At 37.3% G+C, this 17,862-nt stretch overlaps 2 protein-coding genes across 2 annotated transcripts; one reads left to right on the top strand and one right to left on the bottom strand.

The window, feature by feature from the left end:
* Positions 1-10,347: 10,347 nt before the first annotated feature.
* LOC143561409 (uncharacterized) lies at positions 10,348-10,896 on the bottom strand. The gene is made up of 2 exons (XM_077049503.1): positions 10,873-10,896; positions 10,348-10,776 (listed from the first exon to the last, which is right to left on the bottom strand). The coding sequence occupies exons 1-2, from the start codon at positions 10,894-10,896 to the stop codon at positions 10,348-10,350; spliced, it is 453 nt and encodes a 150-aa protein (XP_076905618.1).
* A 3,615-nt stretch (positions 10,897-14,511) lies between these two features.
* LOC143561420 (pyruvate dehydrogenase E1 component subunit beta-3, chloroplastic-like) lies at positions 14,512-17,206 on the top strand. The gene is made up of 4 exons (XM_077049513.1): positions 14,512-14,670; positions 14,763-14,869; positions 15,280-15,323; positions 16,115-17,206. The coding sequence occupies exons 1-4, from the start codon at positions 14,589-14,591 to the stop codon at positions 17,085-17,087; spliced, it is 1,206 nt and encodes a 401-aa protein (XP_076905628.1). The 5' UTR covers positions 14,512-14,588; the 3' UTR covers positions 17,088-17,206.
* Positions 17,207-17,862: the final 656 nt, after the last annotated feature.

Below are 17,862 nucleotides of genomic sequence, written 5' to 3'. Positions count from 1 at the left end.
CTACACATCTCAATTGAAAAACTCAAAACGCTAAAAAGTTTAATAACAAATTAATATATATGTATTAAATTAAAAAATACGTTAAAAAATAAAACAAATCATCATCAAATAACAAAACGATTAAAAACAAAAACTTAAATAAATCAATTTAACGTGGGATGATCAAACTTGTATTACATATTTGTATATGATATGTGCATATAATATAATGAACTTTTTTTCTCGCACACAGAAACAGAGAAAAGAAAAATCAGGGCTAGAAAAACCACATGGTATATTTAAATAGTGTCCATGTGAAGAAACAAAAGGTTGGCAAAGTGGGCTCAAGTTTATTATAATATCTCTAGAATAGTTGAGGAATAAGTTTCAATGTGCAACTCATGTTGATTTATAAATCTAAAAACAAATGGCGCGTTAGGTTAAGAAGAATTGAAATCCAAATTTTAATACAATCTACATATATAGTCGCTAAACAAATTGAGATTAATCTACTTAAATTCTTTTATGTTAAGAAATTCAACATTCCTTTCAAATTATGAAGAAATTAAACTAAAAAAATTAGAATCTCCGATAACCCACTATTATTACATCAGCCACCCTACTGTCGCATCCTACATAGTCAAGGAATTTATTATCTAAGCGGTTAATTTATGTGCGTGATGTGCTTAAAGTGGTCGTGTTTTCAAAAATAATGGTATGACAGTGATTTTTAATACTTATTAGTTTAGTATGAAGTATGGTTATTTAAACACAAAATAAGTCTTGAAAACAACTTAAATAGTCGTCATATGATATTCAGAAGTTCTTTAGTGCTTTTTCATCTAATATCATGTGATGTAATAATTCTTTGTATGCTTTATTGCAATAGAAGATTATGAATAGTATAAAACGTGAATTGTATTTATATACAAGACATTTTTTGGTTTTTACGATGCTGGTTGTTTATCAAGTTGATGTCCTTTTCGGATCCGATGACTTCACATAGTAAAATACAATGTCGTTGTATACTTATATGAAGTAAACACCATTAAGAAAATTAATACAAAGAAAAATTATAGAATAATGCCTTTTATTATTTTTTTTTTATCAAACTATAATAAAATCGATGTTATTCTTGTTTAGTTCAATTACAAAATCTCCAAAAGCCATTTGAAAAAGATGTCGGGGGAGTTTGACCAACCTTGTACTGAGTCATTAAGAGATATCACCAATTAAAAAATAACATCTAAATCATTCAACATGTTTTTAAAACTTATCAATTAAGAGACTTCATGAACCGTTAAGAGTTGTCTTTTTAATGAACCAAACACACTTTATTTATGACCGATTCACATATAGCATGTTAATTGAATCATTTGAAGACTACCAAACAACGCCGCTAACTTGGATGGTCGTAAGGTAAAATTAAAATCCTTATAAACGATTAGAATTTAGTGACCCCATTCATATATGCATCATTTGTAAGAATATATGTTGCGAAGGGCCTTAACCGCCCCTCCACGTCATCACCACATAGCAACCGAGGCTTTGAACCTCTCATTCATAAATCTCCGTTGTGGTTTCAAGCCTCCTTACCACCCCATTATTTATACATACATTATATGTGTGTGTATGAGAGAGAGAGAGAGAGAGAATCATCACATGGCCCCACCACACCTCCCACATACCATCTTTTCGTCTAGATACAACCCCACCCCCTTACCGTCCCATATACAGCCCCGCGGTGGCATTCCTTGCTTATAACGCCCCTTTTAAAGCCCCTATATAACCCACAACGGCTAGTCTAACATAAAAACATAATCTTTACAAAATGAAATTACATTACAAAACATAGTAAACAAATAACAAAAACATAACATAAGCAAGAAGATGGTTGGGGATTTCTGTTTAACATAGGTCCCTTAAAGCAGATTTCGGGCCATCAAGGTGAACTCGTTTGTCTCCCACGGTACAACAGTCGCAACAGAAAATACTACCGGGATTAGCCTAGCACCCAAACTATACATGCAACAAGAGCGTGTAAAATCCTAAAGCCTGAAAATTATTCTGGTTGTGTGTTTGTTTGCAAGAACGAATTTCATTGTTTATTCTCCAAGAACATGTGCTAGTATATATGGAAGTAGGGCTGTCACTTTTACCCGAAACCCAACCCGAAAAAACTTGTACACGAACCCGAACTAACCCGACTCGAAGCACCCGAACCCGAGAAAAGACTAACCCGAACCGGAACCGAAGTAATTCGGGTTGGTTCTCGGGTTTGATTTATAAGTTTGGGTCAACCCGAAAAACCCGAATAAACTTTTTTGTTTTAAAATTATATATATTTTTATGTATAATAGGTTAAGTCTTGGTCACTAAAATTATCAATAACTGGTTGTTGTCATTCTAACGATTATGGATCGATTGCTTATTATTAATTTATATTTTCCGTTTATCGAACAACCAAACACGCCCGATTGAATACGATTATGGTTCGAGTTAGTTTTACTCTTTTTTTGAATTGTTCTATCAAGTTAGATTAGTTTATTATTTGATTATTTATGTTATAAGCAAAGAAGAATATGATGGTTTAATTTTAGCATTGTAGTTATTAAAAATTTTGTGATTTTGTGTTTTTTTTCTAGGATACCCGAAACCCGATTAACCCAACCCGAAAAAACCCGAACCCGAATTACCCGAACCCGAAAAACCCGTGAGAGATTTGGGTTGGGTTTCGGGTCAAGATTTAAAACTTTAAAACCTGAAGAACCTGACCCGAAAAACCTGAAACCCGAAAAACGAACCCGAAGAACACCCCTATATGGAAGAGTCGTACCTCAACCAAAGGTCTTGAGTTAATTAATTCTTGAATAAGTCAATGAACTTTTGCAACTGATGGAAGTAGAAAAGTCACTGACACGAGTGAACCAAGACTAAAAAATATACTAATGAGTGCAAAGTGTGTCATCATAAGTTCAAAACGCCACATTATGCACATCGCTCCTCACCCGGTCCTTGGTGCGTCGAGTGCTCCACACCTTTTTGCAGTTGCCACTGAATGTGTCTTGTCATTCAAATATACATTATTGTGAACCCTCCTACTTATACACCCATTTTCATAGTCTCATACACACACATTAGAGAATCGATGTCGCATTCATATTTACTCCATTTGGACAAATTAATAAATAATATCAATACTAATTATTAGTGTTACAATTTCTAACAAAACTTTCAATTTTTATTTTTTATAATGACAACTTTCATTAAAGACGGTAAATTAACAAGAAGCCACACCAACAAAACAAGGAAACACATCAAAAAGAAAATAAATACACAAATCTTTCCAACTTATAAAGATTTAAAGGAAACACATTTTTTTATTCGAAGAAACTTCAAAGAGTTAACATCTTCAATCACCTTACCAACAATAACCTCTTTCCTTCATAAAGAAAGTTGTTTCTCGCCTTCCAAATGCATTAACAAGTTGTCATACTACATTAGAAAACCTTCTTCTTTTTGTTACATAATAAAACTGTTTTATAAATACCGAGAAGGTCTAAAACCGAAAAAAATGAAAGTTGAAGGGATTTTACACAAGGTGATAATAAACTCATTGAATTTTCGTATCGTGACATTTGAATTTAGTAATTTTTATTACAAAATACCTACCGTAAGTTTCCTTCTAAACTACGCACATGTTTCTTTGCGTGACACGCAACCTTAAATGTCTACATGGTAAAAGTCTTGTCACTTCCAAGTTTCAACACGAGTTAAATGCATTGCTTGTATTTTGTTCTTATTAGATAAAATTGGCTACTATTTCCAAATACTTTTCATATTATTTATGACTTATTTCTCTCAAATTACTAATCTAAGACGTAAGAAGTGTTCACAATTTAAATAGATATATGACTTGAACTTTCATTTTGTGGCATTTTTAAACTAAGTCATGTAAACAATTAAGATATGTTTATTTTTCTTTAACAACAAAATTCTATCTTTACCTTGCAATTACAATGATTTGAACTCAAAACCTTACATTTATAATAATGGACAGTACGAGAACAATAGGTCATGGATAGGTATGCTTAATAAAAACATTTTTTTAATGAAAGATCTTAATAATAAGTTTGAAGCTAGAAATTAAAATAAAAAAATAAAAAAAATGACACTCTAGGAAATACAAGTATTTTTACACATGATCAATGCACTTCGTAAATTACATTAATAATCCTTATGGTTTATCCTAATGAAACAAGTAATATAGTAATTTAAAAGATTGTGTGTTTGAGTCATGTTAAATATTTCTTATAGAAAGAAGTAATAAAGAAAAAAAGTATGTTGGGTCTCATGGGAAAGAATAATGACGACTAAAGAGATGGTTGAGTACGAGATGAGAAGCATAAAGGCAAAAATGCGGTGCTACTGACTAAATGGCGTCGGAAATTTAAAATGATATTAAAATGTATTTTGGGTCAAAGAAATCAATTTTTTACATTACAATATTCACACTTGGCTCATACCTCTATGAGAAATGGTGCTAGAGTTTGGAAAAACATCACAAGTGTAGAATGAAGACAATAAGATTCAAGTCTAAACCTTTATTGTATTGATTAATAATTTGTTGTTATTACTTGATTACAAATAACCCCTATTTATAACCATACAATTACTTGTTAGACAAGAATAGGAGGAAAACTAACTCAATAACCCCCTAGGTTTGTAAGTGCGACAACTAGGTCCTCGTACTTACGCAAGATTACACTAACAATCACCCCCTAATCTTGTGACACCGATGAAGCTTCGCATCTCGTTAAACTTCAACCGTGGCAACGCTTTTGTAAGGATGTCTGCTCTTTGTAAATCTCCACTGACATGCTCCACCTTGATTTGTTCTCTCTCGATGCACTCCCGAATGAAATGGTACCGTGTGTTGATGTGCTTGCTTCTCCCGTGAAAAACTGGGTTTTTCATTAAGGCAATAGCCGATGAATTATCCACCTTCAACGTCACGATCTCCTCCTTTTCTCCGGTCATCTTTGATAACAAACCCCGAAGCCATAAGGCTTGACATGCAGCCGATGTAGCTGCCATAAATTCAGCCTCACATGATGATAACGCCACCGTTCCTTGTTTCTGAGAAACCCATGATATCGGTGATGTACCATAGCAGATGTAACACTGTGAAAATTTCGAGTTCAAAGTATCAACTTTCCAAAGTCTAGGGACTAAAAATTGCCAAATTCCAAAGTTGAGGGTCTAAATTATAAAATCTAATTTTCCTGACCCATCGCGGTACGCAACAGGTCAGATAGACTCCCATCGCGGTACGCGATGGGGTGTCTGACAACGTGTGCCACGTGGCACACGGTGGCACCATGTGCTGCCACGTGTCACCACGTGGCAACACTGCCGCCACGTGGAGCGGTGCCTGCCATGTGTCAACACGTGGCAGGTCTACGATATGCGTCAGCAGACCTATATCGCGGTACGCGATAGGTCTGCTGAAGCACCCATCGCGTACCGCGATAGGATCTGAAAATTTGCCTATAAATAGCAGCCATGGGATGTTCATTTCACACATCCAAAAGCTTTCCACTCTCTCTAACCTCTTTCTAGAACCGATAAACTATTTTCCTCGATAAGCATGCCACGATCCTTCGTTTGTGTATAACGTTTTCTAGAAGTACTTGCCAACCCTCTATCCCCACTCAATCAAGAAGGTGTTGTTATAATGGCGAGGAATCTCGAGAGTCGTGTCCTCGAGTGTTGAAGATTTGGCATTCCTCGATTAGCGTGTCGAGCAAAGTAAGGCGGCATCGGAGTGCTGCTCGAGTCCCTAGCATTTCTAAACGCCAACGAGGTTAGGCGTAATAATGAATTCAATATAATTGAATATTATATTCAAGGCTTAAGCATTAAGTCGAGGTTATACTCGATGCCTCGATAAAAGAAAAGAAAACATAACAAAGAAATGAATGAAAATATGATTGATGAATATAGTGATAACATATATATGTGTGTAAGTATATATGATTATATTCTTTGTTATGAAAATATTATTTAAAGAATAAAGAGTATTCTTAAATAATAAAAGAAAATGATTACGTTTCTTGGAGAAGAAGAAACGTCGGGTTTTGAATATAAACTAAAGGTTTATAAATTTACTTTTAAACAAGAGGTTTTCAAGTAAATAAGAATTGAACTAGAGGTTCAATCGAGGATTGAGATATAAGACTAAAGGTCTTAAGCCGGATTGTGTATCCGACTAACAAAAATTTATACTCGTAACTATAGGTTCGAGATAAAAGAAAGGGAAAGACCCTTGGACGGTGAGTGAAGCCGATCCTAAAGAGACAAGGTGAATACGCCCCCAAACTTTTAAACTTGTATTCAAAATAGTCAACTTGTTATATGAAATTGTTTACAAGGAACTATGTGTTCCTAAAACCGTTATAACTATGGGTATAAACCTAGCCCTCAGGCCGTGGTATACATATGTCTGGATCCTTACATAGGTGGTACTATGCGATGTATGGGCATGATCGCACCACCCTTGGTCGTAGGACGCTCTCCTGCAGAGAGTATGACCGTATGTGTATATTTACGGGTACTTAATGAAGTCGAACGCTGCGGTGTTTGTGAGGTGACCTAGTGTAGAGGCTCTAGTTTATAATGTGTTATTTGACTTTGTTATTCCTAAGCCACGTTGGGCCGAGACATGCGTAGTTTCGAGGGGTAATAAAGTAAAAGAGTTATTTTTGCGTCAGCGTGTTCACCAGCATTCGTTGCTGACGTATTTTATTACATTTTGCAGGTGAACAATATTAGCACTTGGAATGTCGAAGTGCTATTGATATATCCGATGACTCGAATTTCTTTTGTAACTTAATATATAAACATGGTGGTTTGTAAATATTAAACACATAAATATTTTGTAACTTAAGCGGGTGTTATCATCCCGTCTTTTGAATATATGAATATTACATTTTCAATCCTTAAAAGTTTACAAGTCTTCCACAAACTAAATGCAACTCTGATTTATTTACAACTACGATACCAACTATTGGGTCACGCTCCTAGGCCCTAGACGGGGTTGTGACAATAGAAAATCAAACCTGAGGTGCTCCGACCATCATCCATATACACCGCATGACTACTATCACTATACCCGTGCAATATACTGTTTCTGCCTCTCGAGTATATAATACCAAAGTCAAGTGTACCTCTTAGATATCGGAGAATATATTTAACCGCTTGAGCATGAGCTTGAGTTGGTGATCGCATGAAACGACTCGCATAACCAACCGAGTAGCTCAAATCGGGTCTCGTATGAGTTAAATACCGCAAGCTTCCGATTATCTTTCTATAACCGGTCGGATCTACCTTCGGATTCTCATCTTCTTTAGACAACTTTAAGCCCGGTTCCATAGGAATTTGAGTCGAGTTGCACTCCTATAGACTTGCTTCTTTTAGGATCTTCGTTGCATAACCACTTTGCTTTAACGTTATCCCACGATCGCTTTGCTTCACTTCGATCCCGAGATAGTAATGCAACAAACCGAGATCACTCATCTCGAACCTTGACTCCATTTGTCTTTTGAAGTTTGAAATTTCTTGCACACTTGTACCCGTGACTATCAAATCATCAACGTAAACTCCAACGAGTAGTAGCCTTTGACCGGAACACCTTTTGTAAACCGCTTGTTCTTGTTTACATCGAGTGAATCCGAGTTCCTTTAACGATCCGTCTAGTTTATTATTCCATGCCATTGGAGTTTAGCGCAGACCGTATAACGCTTTAGCCAACTTGTACACTTTTCTTTCTTCACCTTTCTTAACGAACCCATCCGGTTGAAATACGTACACCTCTTCTTTCAAATCACCATGAAGAAACGCGGATTTTACATCCAAGTGATGCACTTCCCAACCTCGGTTTTCTGCTAACGCGAGTAAAAGTCGGACGGTTTCGATTCTCGCCACCGGTGCGAACACCTCTTCGAAATCGATCCCAAAATTCTGAACATACCCCTTAGCTACGAGTCGGGCCTTGTACTTGGTTATTTTCCCGGCTTCGTCTCTTTTGATTTTATAGACCCACTTTAAACCTATCGGTTTTACTTTGGGTGGTGCTTCGACTAACCGCCATGTCTTGTTTCTTTCAATCGACTCGATCTCCACTTCCATTGCTTTTCTCCAATTTTTTTCATTATTCGCTTCTCGAAAATTTACCGGTTTATCATCGAATAATAATAGTAGATTTACCTCGTCGGTTGTCGAGTCTTGCTCGGCGGGTATCGGTATACCTTCAACCAGAAAGTCGCTAAATTTCTTGGGTAAAACCGTCTTTCGAGTAGTTCGACGCGGCTGAATAACTTGTAACGGTTCTTCGACTAGGCTAGTGTTCAGCCTAGTCGGGCTTACAGGTGAGTTGCCACCTTCTGAACTTGATGACTCGCTTTCGTTTCTGATACGAACCAACTCACCGGTATCATGTCGATCTACGGACCCGGTGTCAAACCCGGATGTCACATGCTCCGATTCGGGTTCAATATCACACCTAACAATAAACTCGGTCCATTCAGAACCCTTTTCGCCCTCTTGTTTGTCAAGATCAGCCCACGCGTACCTTTTACACTCGTCAAACTTGACATCCCGCGTAACGTGTACTCGTCTTTTGATCGGATCAAACATACGGTAGGCTTTTGTTCCAGGTTGAGTACCTAAGTGAATCATCACAATGCTTCGGTCGTTCAATTTCTTTTGACCGGTACAAAGGACTTTTACATACCCTGTGAATCCGAAAACTTTAACGTGTGAAAGGTTCGCTTTTCTTCCTTTAAAACGCTCGTACGGAGTCGAATCCCCCAACGATTTTGTTGGTGACCGGTTTAGTAAATAAACCAAGTGATAAACCGCTTCTCCCCATAGATCTTGTGGTAGTGACATCGCCGTTAACAAACTTCGAGTCGTACCAAGTATGGTTCGGTTTCTTCTTTCAACCACTCCGTTTTGATGTGGGGTGTACGGGGCCGTAAACTGATGTGCCACACCTATACTTGATAAGTAATCTTCCAAAACATGGGATTTAAACTCACCCCCGTTGTCGGTTCGTATGGTTTTGAGTTTCTTGTCCGTTTCGTTTTCCACCCTTTTCACGAAATCTATGAGTAAGCCCGCAACTTGGTCTTTCGTCTTTATCGTGAAAACCCACATATAGCGGGTGTAATCGTCAAAAATCAGCAAAAAGTACCAGTTTCCACCATGTGTCTTGGGAGTAATCGCGCCACAAACATCTGCATAAACGAGCTCGAGCGGTACCTTTGCACGATAATTAGATTCTTTCGGGATATCCGATCTTGTATGTTTGCCTAACATACATGCATCACAAATTTGCATCGGGTGTTCGATTCTTAGCACTCCATCCGCGAGTTTCGAGAGACCCCGAAGGGCATCGAAATTCAAATGCCCCAATCGAGCATGCCATATCCATGCAACATTATGCAAATTGACTTGTAAGCAAACCGGAGAAACAACCTTTAAATTAATTTTATAAACCCGGTTGAAGGAACGCGGTACCTTGATTAGAAGCCTTCCATCTTGTTCGAATATCCATAAGATACCGTCTTGGATCCCGATCTTGCATCCTCCTTCGTCTAATTGTCCGAGACTTAAAATATTATTTTTGAGAGATGGAATAAAATAAACGTCACTCAAGGCTCGTTGTTCTCCCCTTTGACCTTCTACTACTATCATGCCCCGACCTTCGATTTCGACACACGAACCATCACCGAAACTTACTTTACCGGTCTTGTTACGATCGATGTTGGAAAACCATTCCGGATTTCCCGTCATATGGTTACTCGCCCCGTTATCAAGAATCCACGTGTTTTTATCACATGGGGTTGAAGCATATTGCTTCGGATCAACCCGGTCTTCTTTTAGAAAAACGACATCTTCCTTACTCCGAGCTACCGTCATCATGTTTAGAGCCGGTCCGCCATCTTGAGCGAGGTTACTTTGATCGTTCTTCTCCATGTTTCGGTTAGGACATGACGTGGCAAAGTGCCCTAGTTCATCACACCGATAACATTTAATCTTTGACCGATTCTTCTTAACTCGGGGTTCTTTCTTTTCCCGATCCACAACCTTACTTTTTCCCTTGTTCTTTTGACTTGATTCGGTTCCCATCTTGCCTTTCCCATGACGCCTTTCTTGATTGCTTTTAGCTTTCCATTCTTCATATGTATACAGGAGTTGTTCTTGCTTACCGGACACGGGTTTGTCTTCATCTCCAGATCGTTCCTCGAACGCTTTTAGGCGTCCAACGGCTTCATGGAACGTCATGGTCTTTATATCAGCAAACTATTCAATAGTAGCAACAATCGCTATATACCTCTTTCTCGGAACGGACTTCAAAAGCTTTCTCACAAGGGTCTTTTCTTCAAACGGTTCTCCAAGACTACTTGCTTTGGAAGCTATTTGGGGTATCTTGGTCGAGTAGTCATCAATCGTGTCCGTTTCTTTCATCTTGAGTACATCGAACTCATGTTGAAGAGACTCGATCCGTGCTTCTCGAACCCTACCAACCCCAACGAAACGAGTCTTAAGTGCATCCCATATCTCTTTAGCGGTGGAAAGGTGAGCCACTTGCATCACCAAAGCCTCCGGCATGGCTTGATAGAGATACACAATCGCCAATCCGTCTATCTTCGAGTCAACCACCGTTCCCGTTCTTGGTTCGATAGCCTCCAACAATCCTTGAACCTTGAAGATGGCCTTGATTTTTACCGTCTAAATCGTTTAATTAGTGGACGTAAGAATCGGAAACTGAATCGAGAGAGAACTCGGTTCTTTGGGAAAACCGGCTTGATTGCTTGACCCGCCGACCTGATTATTTGGTTGATCACCCATCTTAATAACGAATAAGCTGGGACTTCAAAGACAAAGCAAAATAAATTGTGTTTTGCTATTCTTCAAACTCTCGTACACAAAATATTCAAGATCTTTTGACTTTTGTCTTTTTGTAACTTCGTATTAAATCTTGTCCACAAAACAACAAACTGATTGACTTTTGTAGTTTTTGTGACCAAAATAAAAGAAACACAGATTGAAAGCAAAACTTCCCTACGTTGCTTTCCGCCGACAAACAAAAGTTGCCTTGTTCAAGATCGAAATAAGGTTCTTGAAACCTACGCGTCCTTGTTTACGTTCAAGAACTAATCAGTTTTCTTGAAACACGCCGCCTATTCTGTGTTCTTTGTTCACCGGCGACTAGCCGCAAACCTGGCCGGAAAATAGATGAATACCGTATCTTTCAAACTGGTTGCCGCTCTTGATCTTCGATCGATCTTAGAACCCGTCGCAGAGGTCTTGCAACCAGACGTGATTGCCTTCCTCGCCGGACTCACCTTCGATCGGAGATGCCTTGCGCCACCGGAACTTCTTGATCGGTAATCCTTGCCGCCGGTAAAGAACCCTAACCGTAGCTCTTGATACCAATTGAAGACAATAAGATTCAAGTCTAAACCTTTATTGTATTGATTAATAATTTGTTGTTATTACTTGATTACAAATAACCCCTATTTATAACCATACAATTACTTGTTAGACAAGAATATGAGGAAAACTAACTCAATAACCCCTAGGTTTGTAAATGCGACAACTAGGTCCTCGTACTTACGCAAGATTACACTAACATAGAGTTGCCTCTAGCAACCATTCGCCTCACGTACCCACGTTTTTTGAGGGGCAAATTAGGTTGAGGTATAATATTCTATTATGGCATGGCAATTAGACTAATAGCCAAATTGGGTTCTCTCAAGGGACAATTCTTCAATATATTTAAACCTGAGTACTTTAACGTTGTAAGGTCTCATATAGGTTGCTTAAGCAAAACAACGTTTCAAGACATGTTACATGAAAAAAAATAAAAAAGAAAAACATCCGAGCAACACAAAGGAGTTGATTGAATTACAAGGACTCTCAACCTTGGATCAAGAGCCGTGATCTTCTAGGTGGAAGATACAACTAGTTCCAAAGGGAGAATAGTTCTAGATCATTCATGGCGGGTACATTTAAAAAAGAAATGAAAAAAATTGCCACCGTAGAATGATTTTAAGATGGATTATGCTAAATGAGCTTCAAAGGAGTGAATAACTTCGTTTGGAAGTCGATGATGAATAAATCTCATTTACAGAAACACTATCAGATATAGGCGTGCAAGTTAGACGGACTACACAAATTGTGATTCACAAATAGAATCAACTTATCATTTGTTGGTCTCGTGCCAAACGACGAGTGACATCTAACAGGCGGTAATGAAATATTATAAACTATCCTAAATCGATTAAATCTATCTTCGACACCCTCAAACTAAACACACTGTAAAAAAACATCCTACAAACAGTTTTCATGGGTTCGTTCCTTTAGCTCAAACATAAGACAATCTTTTAGAATTGGAACAATTCTTGCTTAGCTTATCCTTCTAACAAAAATTTATCGTAAAAACTAAAATAGTAAAGTGTAAACCACTACAATAAAAAGTATTAAAGAATTGAATTCCAATTCCAAAATCTTAGAACCAAACATCTAGTGAAGAGGCGGTTTATTTGAACTCAGAACCTTATAAAATTAAGGTACGTTTATTTTTTTTAACAAAATTCCATCTTTACCTTGTAATTACAATAATTTGAACTAAGAACCTTACATTTATGATAACGGACACCTTAGTACGAGACTAATAAGTCATGGATGGGTGTGTTTTAATAAAAACAATTTTTTTAATTGAAAGATCTTAATTATAAGTTTGAAAATAGAAATTAAAACAAATAAATAAAATGGTGCTCTAGATAATGTAACAAGTATTTTTTACACGTGATCATTCCACTTCGAGTTAATTACAATAATAGTATAATGGTTTGTCCTAACAAGACTAGTAAGATACTAATTTAAAAGATTGTGTGTTTGAGTCATGTAAAAAAATTTTAACGAAAAAAATTAGCTCAAAGAAAAAAAGTCTGTTGGGTTTCATAGGAAAGAATAGTGACGACTAAAGAAATGGATGAGCATGAGATGAGAAACATAAAAGCGACCAATGTGGCACTACTGACTAAATGACGTCAGAAATTTAAAGCGATTTAAAATCTATTTTGGGTTCAGGCAATAAATTTATTACGTTACAATATTCACATTTGGCTTGATACCTCTATGAGAAATTGTAATATCAGAATTAGGGAAAACTAGAGTCACCTCTAGCGACCATTAGCCTCACATAGCCACCTTTTTGAGGGGCAACTTAGGTTGTTGTGAGAGAACATTATGTTATGGAAAGACAAATGGACTTAATTGGGTTCACTCAAAGAACAATTCCCCAATATATTTAAACTTGAGTACTTCAACTTTGTAAGGCGCCAGACAGGGTTCTTAAGCGAAACGACAATATCAAAACATGTTACATAATAAAAGAAAAACGTCCAAGCAACACAAGGGAGTCGATTGAATTACAACAAATCTCAACCTTGATCAAGAGTTGCGATCTTCTAAGTGGAAAATACAACTAGTTTCTAAAGGGAGAACAATTCTAAATCATTCATGGTGGGTACATTCAAAAAAGAAATAAAAAAAATTACCACTGTAGAATGATTTTAGAATGGACTAGGCTAAATGGGCTCCAAAGAAGGTAAAATGACTTCGTTTGGACGTTGGCGATAAGTAAATCCCATTTAAGGAAACATCATCAAATAGAGACGTGCGAGTCAGACGAAGTGCACCAATTATGATTCACCAACAGAATCGACTAATCATTTGTTGGTCTCGTATTAAACTATGAGCGGCATCTAACATGCGGTAATAAAATGTTGTAAACTTTAGGTACAACTTAAAAACTCATATATTGAACGAAATGATCAAATTACAATATAGAGGTGGGTAAGCGGTCAACAAGTTGCACCACCACCACCCCTTTTGAATGACACACCCGATCCTACTAAAAACAAAGTTATAGTTTTTTGGCGTCGATAAGTTACTACTGTGCACGACCCGTTGAACTATAACATATGGGATTATAGTTCTTTAGGTTATAATCCCAAAACCAATCGAATCCATCCTCGACACTCTCTGAAAAACATTATACAAATTGTTTTCACGGTTTCGTTCCTTGAGCTCAAACATTAAGACAACTTTTAGAATTAAAATTCTTGGTATAACCTCACTTGTTAGTTTATCCTTTTAAGGAGAATTTATCGTTAAAACTAAAATGCAAACCAGTAGAAAAAAAGTATTAATTCCAAAATATTAGAACCAAACACAAACACAAAGACACCCTAGTGAAGAGGCGGTACACTCAAAGTCCAAACCACTTTGCAAACACCACCCCTAACTAAACTCTTCCTCAAATCAAATCGACTTAACACAACTCTTCCTTCCTCTTCTTCTCCGCCCTAATTATTATTATTATTATTATTATTGTTATTATTATTATTATTATTATTCCATTCCCTCTTACTTACAAATCATCGCTCTACCAATTTATATAATTATATATATAAATCACATTACCTATTCCATTCCAACTCATTACTTTCCTTTCATTTCAACAAAACAAAATGGCTTCTTTGATTATTCAAAGAATCGGAGCTGCCACTTCCTTTGACACCAACAACAACTTCGACCGCCGATCCCTTTCAGGTACTATTTGTTTAATTAATTTAGGTTAATGGCATTGTTGTAATTACTGATTTGTATATTATTATTATTATTATTTGTTAACTGCATTTCAGGTAGGAAATCGGGTTTTCTTGTGGTTAGATCTGATGGTGCTAAGATCACCACTGGGTTGAAACCAATTGGAAGTAGAACCCATCATTTGGTTACAAATGCTGTTGCAGTAAGTAGTTTCTATCTATCTATATATATATATATATGTTATTATAGATACTTATATGGAGAAAAGATAGAATAGAATAATTGCTTAACGTACATTAGGGACAAGAATACTTATCGATCCACGAAATCACATCACAAGATCTCGAAATCATCAATACATATCCAATTAGTCATTGGTTCACTGAAATAAACAGTTTTGGATCGTTAATCGATCAATTTTTACTTTTCTTTACGAAAACCGTTTTTAAGCGTTTTAGGTTTTTGTCTGAGCATTTTAGTATTTTTGCCTTTGAGCGTCTCGCATACCTATTGTACGTTAATAAATTATTGTACAGTAACCTCACCCCACTTATATGTGTGTATGTATGTGTGTATTATGTAATGGACTTTTGAATTGTTCATATGTTGCAGACAAAGCCTGGTAATTCAGCTGCATCTACTGCATCTAAATCCGGGTATGTATGTATGAGTTTGTATAGTTTACTCGTTACTTTGATTGATCTACGAGTGTCATTCGGGTAGTTTTTGCAGATTTTGGGTTATTTTACTCCCGAACCAACCAAATATGATATGATATGCTTGTATGGGTTTCACGGTTTATAATAACACTGTTTATGTTAATCGAGTTCGGTTATGTAATGTGATCTTGTGAATCTGCTTATAATCTTGTTAATACAGCCTTAGGCATGATCATATCATCATAACAGGACTATACTATTAACCGTGAATGTGTTATTGACATGATCATTATGATTAACCAAACTCAGAATCTAAACTATCTGTGTTACTCAACATTTTAAAACCAAGTACCTTTAAGGGTTAAAGACTTGAATCAAACGAAAGGTTTGTATTGAACCGAACTTAGATGAATTGATTGAATAGAACTTGGATATTGAAAGAGTTGATCACGAAGTTTAACTTTTAAAATACCGCAATATCACCTTGAAGAGTTTAAGCTGCTACTGACTCATATAACGTATTACCCTAGTAGAAATCGGAAGTCTTTGTTTAGGGTGTTCGGGTTATTCTGGTGAACCAGATTCTGGAAGATCAACCCAAAAACGGATCCTCAATTTGCACTCGGGTTCGGGTTATACATTCTTTCGGGTTGGGTTTTTCGGTTAGAGCTCTGCGGATTGGGTTCGATTGTTATTATGCCTCCTAGATTTATAGGAATACAAAAACTATGAAATGATCACATGTTCAAATACCATTTTCACACAAAATCATAATTTTCAATCTGCAGGCACGAGATATTACTCTTTGACGCTTTAAGAGAAGGACTCGAAGAAGAAATGGACCGAGACGCACGCGTATGCGTTATGGGCGAAGACGTGGGCCACTACGGCGGGTCCTACAAGGTAACCAAAGGCCTCGCCCCAAAATACGGGGATCTACGAGTTCTAGACACCCCGATCGCTGAAAACGCCTTTACCGGAATGGGAATCGGGGCCGCCATGACGGGCCTGAGGCCCATTATTGAAGGAATGAACATGGGCTTTCTTCTTCTCGCTTTTAATCAAATCTCCAATAACTGCGGTATGCTCCACTACACGTCGGGCGGTCAGTTCAAAATCCCGGTTGTCATTCGGGGACCTGGCGGAGTCGGGCGTCAGCTCGGTGCCGAACACTCTCAACGGTTGGAATCTTATTTTCAGTCCATTCCCGGTATCCAAATGGTAGCGTGCTCGACTCCTTATAACGCGAAGGGGTTAATGAAAGCTGCTATTCGTAGTGATAACCCCGTGATCCTTTTCGAGCATGTTTTACTTTATAATCTAAAAGAAACGATTCCCGATGAAGAATACGTGCTAAATCTCGAAGAAGCTGAGATGGTCCGACCGGGTCAACACGTGACAATTTTAACGTACTCGAGGATGCGATATCATGTAATGCAGGCTGCCAAGACTTTGGTCAACAAAGGGTATGACCCGGAGGTAATTGACATTCGGTCTTTGAAACCGTTTGACTTGCATATGATCGGGAACTCGGTGAAAAAGACTCACCGTGTGCTTATTGTTGAGGAGTGTATGCGTACGGGTGGAATCGGGGCTAGTTTGACCGCAGCGATTAATGAGAACTTTCAAGATTATTTGGATGCACCGATTGTGTGTTTATCTTCACAAGACGTGCCTACACCGTATGCAGGGACGCTTGAAGAATGGACCGTGGTTCAGCCGCCTCAGATCGTGGCTGCAGTCGAGCAGCTCTGCAAGTGAGATCATTATTATTGAAACCATTGTCATTGTTTTTTATCTTGTTTTGTTGAAGTAAAATTTTGTTATGGACTTTAAGTTGGTTTTGGTTTTTAAATGTGGATTTCTTGTTTTTCTTAAAATGCGGGTTTGTTTTGGTTCTACTAGCTTGAATAAATATTAATATTCGACAATTCTAATGTACAATGAAAGTTTTAAACAAGAGTGCTAACGTTTCGGTTTTGACAAAAGTTTTGGGCCAAACTGCTAACTATGTTTTTAAGGAACACAAACCAAACCGGCCGGGTTGCGTTAATGATTTAAAGATAAGGAGATTATAGTATATATATGTAAATACGTATTAAAGTCAGGAAATTATAAAAAAGTAAAGGTTACTTGTGGTTTCAAGTTTAACGCTCGACTGAATCGTCTAAATGCCAAAACTAAACTGCGAAAAAAATCATCCGGCTTGCTTTGATGCGGAAGATTTAGTAGGTTTCAAAATATACAAATTTGAAAAACTAGTAGTAGTGAAAAATGAACGAAATAACTATTACTTAAGATAAATGAGCTAATTAACAAAGGCCTTGCGGGCTTGGTAGTTGGGCTTGGCCCAGCTCCCAGTTGAGCTAGGTCGAAACGGTCTGGCCGGTCTCAATGAATGGTGTTTCAATCCATAATAAAATAGAACAGTATGGGCCTAACCAAGCCCAAAAATGATCGGTCGTTAAGAAATAAGATATTTCATATTTCCATGCAGGCATAAAGTCATAAACAAAAAACTTTTAATTGTAACAGT

This window comes from Bidens hawaiensis, unplaced genomic scaffold (assembly GCF_021521415.1).
Source record: "Bidens hawaiensis isolate Kalapana, Puna unplaced genomic scaffold, B.hawaiensis_p1.1 tig00020675_1, whole genome shotgun sequence".
NCBI classification, from domain to species: Eukaryota; Viridiplantae; Streptophyta; class Magnoliopsida; order Asterales; family Asteraceae; genus Bidens; species Bidens hawaiensis.
The sequence above is the reverse complement of the archived record's forward strand: the minus strand, read 5'-3'. Positions and strand labels throughout refer to the sequence as shown.

What these genes read in the sequence shown, in the direction of transcription:
- LOC143561420 (XM_077049513.1), top strand. Translation starts at nt 14,589, where the DNA reads ATGGCTTCTTTGATTATTCAAAGAATCGGAGCTGCCACTTCCTTTGAC. An exon ending in CGACCGCCGATCCCTTTCAG is followed by an intron (nt 14,671 to 14,762) that starts GTACTATTTGTT and finishes ACTGCATTTCAG; the next exon opens with GTAGGAAATCGGGTTTTCTT. An exon ending in TGGTTACAAATGCTGTTGCA is followed by an intron (nt 14,870 to 15,279) that starts GTAAGTAGTTTC and finishes CATATGTTGCAG; the next exon opens with ACAAAGCCTGGTAATTCAGC.
- LOC143561409 (XM_077049503.1), bottom strand. Translation starts at nt 10,896, where the DNA reads ATGGGTGATCAACCAAATAATCAG. An exon ending in GTGATCAACCAAATAATCAG is followed by an intron (nt 10,777 to 10,872) that starts GTCGGCGGGTCA and finishes TAAACGATTTAG; the next exon opens with ACGGTAAAAATCAAGGCCAT.